This window comes from Typha angustifolia, chromosome 6, assembly GCF_048772165.1.
Source record: "Typha angustifolia cultivar Huaian chromosome 6, ASM4877216v1, whole genome shotgun sequence".
In the NCBI taxonomy this organism is placed as follows: domain Eukaryota; kingdom Viridiplantae; phylum Streptophyta; class Magnoliopsida; order Poales; family Typhaceae; genus Typha; species Typha angustifolia.
The window spans coordinates 1,768,109-1,773,632 of record NC_133244.1 but is presented as its reverse complement, the minus strand read 5'-3'; the positions used below and the strand labels follow the sequence as shown (position 1 = coordinate 1,773,632).

The window sequence follows — 5,524 nt, the reverse complement described above, 5'->3', positions numbered from 1 at the left end:
AAAAGATAGCATGTTGCATGCAAATTTTCTCAAATTATATTTTGGTAACAACTTCTCCATGTAAAAAATTATGTGCCAAAAGGATATTGTTGAATATAAATATGATGGACCTACAGTAATGTACCGTCATAGTAATGTTGATATTTGGATTGGAAAACTTGGAGTTTTGGTGAATTGGTAGACGGAAAAGACATGAATGGACAAGAGACAAGAGATGCGTTTAAGAAAACTTTGATTTTAATGATTTGCCGTGATTTACTGTTACAAAAATATTTTCTTTTATAGACTCTCTAACTAGTAACTTGATAGAGGACGAAAAATAGATAGTTTTGGTAAATTCAAATGATCAAGAATTAAACTATGATCTACATACTTATTCAAGAGATATTGATAAGAAATCAAATATTCTGAAGATATTTGAACTCAAAAATGAAAGAGATTTTACTTAGAATAGTAAAGCAAGCTGGAACTCATACAAAGCCATACATAGGTTTGTTACGATCTAAAGTAGATTCTGAATAAATTTCTTCGTTTAGTGCTTGAAATTAGTGTCTTTACTATTGTAGAAAGGTTTTGTTTTGATTATCTCTTTTGATGTATAACTCAGAATTAGATTCTGCTTATTTAAACATGCTAAATTTAACTTAAATTAGAATTTTATGAGTCTAAGTCAAAACTATCTATAAATGAAAATTTTGTCCTTTTATCATATTAGAGTTTTGAGTCTTCTGTTAGTCTATAAATGTTATCTAAGCCAGTGGCCAAAGGGATCGTTCGGTCTCATTTATTTTCTTAATAAAATTTTGACAGCTGGTACCATAACGAGAAATAAAGTGGGAATTTTGAAACACTAATGATGAGATCTTAGATATTTTCACTAAGGCACTTCCTTTATACAGTTGGTGAGAAACTCACTTTCCTACCTTACAGATTTATCACAATAGCAAGCTATCATAATAATACCTTAATAAAGAAATGCATTTAGTAACACCAAACATTAAATAGAGCTCGAATATTAAATTTATATTAAATGCCTTCTCGAAGGGTGAAACCACCGAGCATGAAAATAATCACTATCAAAGAAATTACGATAAAGTAGATCACTACAACAAACTCTCTAAATATTGTATTTATAAGAAAGCATATAACCCTAACATCAAATTACAAAATTCTAATAACATTTTCGATAGAAAAATTGAACCTTCTTAAAATGTAAAAAAGATCCTTATGTCTTATTTCCAATCAAGAAATAACTCTAGGTACAAATCCTTATTGTGTTAAAGAAGATCTTAGCCACACCCAGTCAAGAACAAGCCTTATAGGAATTAGGTGCAAGACCATCACTTACTCATGAGGCTAGCTAAGCCAATTGTTACGATCTGACCACATTGGTTAAAGTCGAGCCAAGTCAAGCCGAATCAAGTTATTTAGTTAGTTAGATTTGTTTATTAATTTAAATTTCAAATAAAGTGAGTAATCCATATGTAGCCGTTGGAACTTTTTTCCTATTTAGTCATGTATTGATTATTATCATAGAATGAATCTTAAGTTTAGTCAATTATTATTATTGTCTTATCTTTTACTATAGCTGTTAGAACGTCTTTATCTTTGTAGGAGTAGATCATAACTTTAGATCTTTTCAAAGCACCCAAACTTTAGTCACCATCTTTAACCATGAGCCACTATACTATACGGCTGTCCACCACCACCCTTAGTTGTCCATCACCCTCTGACGACTGCCACAATATTGGATGTTTATCAATCTACCCCGTTCTGACCTTCCTTCACTGTTTTATTTTTAAATTTTCACCTCGCCCTTGAATTTACATGTAACTAAAGCCATTAGATCTGTTATTCGTGAGGCTACTAGCAAAATTTCCATAATTTTCTTATGTTTAGATTGATCAAGATCTAATACGTAATATTGGTATCAAAGCTGATATTCCTTAGATGATGGTTAACACAAGATCGAGAAAGAAGAAACCAAAGAGGATCAAGAGCTCATCTAGCAACAATCGTCGACGATGAGCCATTGATGTGGGGGAAGGTGATATTTAAGGATGAGCTGGTCTAAACCGCAACTACAACCCCCCTCCTTCGACTATGGTGGAGACCCCTCTGATCCTACAGACCCTCCTAGCTACTATAGCCATGTCAGGGCCACTTGCAATAGTGGCTTCAGGGTCGTCTTCTCCACTTGCGGTGGAAGCTAAGGTCGAAAACTATAACTTTCCATCGGCGGCGATCAAGGTGAACTTGGCCTAAACCGCTACGTCCACTCATTTCCTTCGACCACTTGCACCCGAGACAAGGTCGTCGTTCATGCCAACACTAGCTAGAAGACCGTTGACAAAGGCAATTATTACTGTAGTAAACCTGCAAAAAGTGGCCGCGGGTTTGGTGCTTCCACGACCATCAACTGCCATGGATGACTTTCTCAGGCTGACTACTAGGTAATGGTGACCGCTACAGCCGCCGACGAGCGTTAGGTCATTGAACCCGATAGCCACCACCATAGGAAGCTATCCATATGTTGGGATGGCTTCACCAAGGCTTCTCGATGTTGCTGCTCCCACACAGTAGTGCTGTGGGCCCCATTCGCAACCACCGAGGGCCAGTGGAAGCCGATGATGCACTATGGCCGCTGCTGCATTAAATCAAACTTGAGCTCAATTTTCACCTTCCACCATCGTTTGCCATCTCAATGACTCTTTAGATGGCGACTACCGCCAGCCACCTACCCTGACCAGCAGCCACCGAGGCTACAGCTACTTGTCTCAATGCCCCTAGGTCAAAATCATATCTTAGTTCTAGGGTTAGGTTTAAGGCAAGTGCATGGAGGAGATAAAGTGCACAAACTCTGAGGCAAGCCAAATTTTTGGTAATCGGTTCAACCACCTCATACAAACTAGTTTGAAACATATGTGCATGACAACATGATTTTGCTTAAGGATGACTGGTGGAACAACTTGGTGGGCTCGTGCCATCGAATTAAGACGATCCTACTTGCAGCCCAGGCACAAAGATATCAGTCAATAGAGCGGACTCAACCACTTGAGTTTTGGCATGACTTTGCTGATGCAATCTGTGTTTGATTTGGTCTAACATAGTATGAGGATTTTTAGGCCTTGTTGACTAAGCTGACTCAGTCAACAACAGATCGAGCATATTGAGAGGAGTTCAAACGAATCTGCAACTAAGACAACCACTAAACAAAGTCAGCCCTAAAAAGTAACTTCATCAATGGGCTTAGGCCTAACATTTAAGCTGAGGTCAAGATCCTAAGGCCCACTACTTAATTCTAATGATGCATTTTATTGGCGGCTCTGATGGAGTCCAAGTTAGATCTACTAAATCAGATCAGCAAGGAGAAGCGAGGAAAGAGCCTAAGCCCATGACACACTGGAGATTGTGCCTACCTTGACCCAATCCGTGCGGATGGCTTAGCCTAACTGCTAACAAATCTTTGCCACTTTATACCCAATGACTTGGAAGAGCGTAAAAAGAAAGGCTTATGTGTTTACTATAATGACCGATTTACCTCTGGTCATAATGCAAGCGTCAACTAGCCCATGTTATAATCTTAGATTGCCTTGAAGAGGATGAACCTGAGTCATTTGATTGGCATGATAAGCTGTATGAGTACAAAGATGTGAGAGACTAGTCAACTTGAGGACAATGTGTCAAAAGTGTGGTAGATTGTTATGATCTGACCATGTGGGTTAAGTCAATTGAGTTAGTCGAGCCAAGTCGAGTCGAGTCGAGTCAAGTTAATTAGTTAGATTTTTTTATTATTTTGAATTTCAAATAAGGTAGATAATTCGCATCTAGATATAATCCGCTATGAGTGATTATGTGTTGATTATTATCGTGGAATGATCTTAAGTTTAGCCAATTTATTATTATTGCCTTTATTTTGTTACGGTAGCACTTAAATCGTTCCTATTTTTAGAGTAGATCATAGCCCTAAATCCCTCCAAAGCACTCAAACTCTAGCCACCATCTTCAATCACGAGTCATTCTACTATACGGCTATCCACCACCATCTTAGCCGTCACTATCCTTCAACGACTTCCGTAATATTAGATATTTACTAATCTGCCTCGTTTTAACCTTTCTTCACTTTTTTATTTTTATCTTTTCACCTTGATTTTCGATTTATATGAAACAAAAGCTATTATATCCATAACTTGTGAAATTACCATGACAAAATTTTTTATAATTTTCTTACGTCCAAATCGTTCTATATACTAATCTGGTACGTAACACCACCTTACTAAAGTTCATCAAATTCAGGAAGCTAATTGACGTCAAAGAAGTTTGAATTTAGGAGGCATGATTAAACAAATTAAAACTATTCTTATTCTTTGTTACCAAGTGGCTCAATGTAAATTTGTACATACTAAAACATGCATGTTGACAATTAGGATCTCTTCATGCCATGCATATAATATATAATCTAAGCTTATTCTCCCGGTTAGAACAACAAGCAAAATTATTTTAGATTCAATATATCCTTTTTCCCCGAGGCGATGGCGATGTGATCCTGAATACGTGCTCCTCACCGGTTTCTTCGTCCACCTGAACTATCCATTGGCTCCTCTTTCTCCCCGCTGGCACCCGGCACACCATCAGCCCGCCGCCTATCGGTAAATACTCCGCCCTCATCTTGGCGCCGCTCGATTGCCGGCTGAATGCATTATAACCTACCACGAGACCGCCACAAGCCTGGACCGCCCTGGCGTGGGCCGCCTTAAACATTTGCTCGTACTCACCCATCTCGCAGTCGACGATCACAAAATCGGCGGCGGAATATTCGTTCCTCAGAAGTTCTCTCGCATTCCCAACGACGAGCTCTACGTTATCGGCCTCCGGGCCAAGGAATTCAACTGAAGATTGCAGCTCGTCGGCCCCGCGAACGATGCAGACTGCGCGACCGCCGGTTTGGTTTGCCGCGGCGATGATGGCTAGGGTAACTGGACCGGCGGTCTCGCTGCATGCTTCTACCATGAGGCGAGCGCCGCTCCCGGCTGCCAGGGCCGAGACGAATTCGGCGACGTCGGGCTCCATGAGCTTGTTTCCCTGCACAGTACTAGATTAGGAACGCCAGAGTGTCTAAAATGATGGATATGATGAAGGATTGCCATGGTCGGTGGTTTTGCTTACCAGCTTTAGTGTTCGGAGGTAGGCTTTCGTAGCATCTTCTACGGACCAAGCCATGTCTTTCTCTTCTTGTGCTGTTTCTTTACTTGCCTTCAGTTTTATGAAGTATATATAGGCATTTGAGAGCATTACCGTACTTTACTTTATGATAGGCAAGTCACGAATACGTACTTAATTTGTCTCTTTAATTACTTATTTTAAATCTTTGAAGTGAGAGTTGTAACAAGTTCGTAAGTGAAGTTTTTACAATCAAAGTGAAAGCTGGAGCTACCGATATAAATATATTTGCCAACTAAGATCGTAAAATTGTATGTATACATTTGTCATATAGGGGCTATGTTTCCTTTTAAAAGAACACACA

General features: G+C 39.2%; 1 protein-coding gene across 1 annotated transcript; it reads right to left on the bottom strand.

The window, feature by feature from the left end:
- Positions 1-4,506: 4,506 nt before the first annotated feature.
- On the bottom strand, positions 4,507-5,294 carry LOC140761190 (uncharacterized). The gene is made up of 2 exons (XM_073098411.1): positions 5,167-5,294; positions 4,507-5,082 (listed from the first exon to the last, which is right to left on the bottom strand). Exons 1-2 carry the CDS (start codon positions 5,290-5,292, stop codon positions 4,507-4,509), a joined length of 702 nt encoding a protein of 233 aa, XP_072954512.1. The 5' UTR covers positions 5,293-5,294.
- Positions 5,295-5,524: the final 230 nt, after the last annotated feature.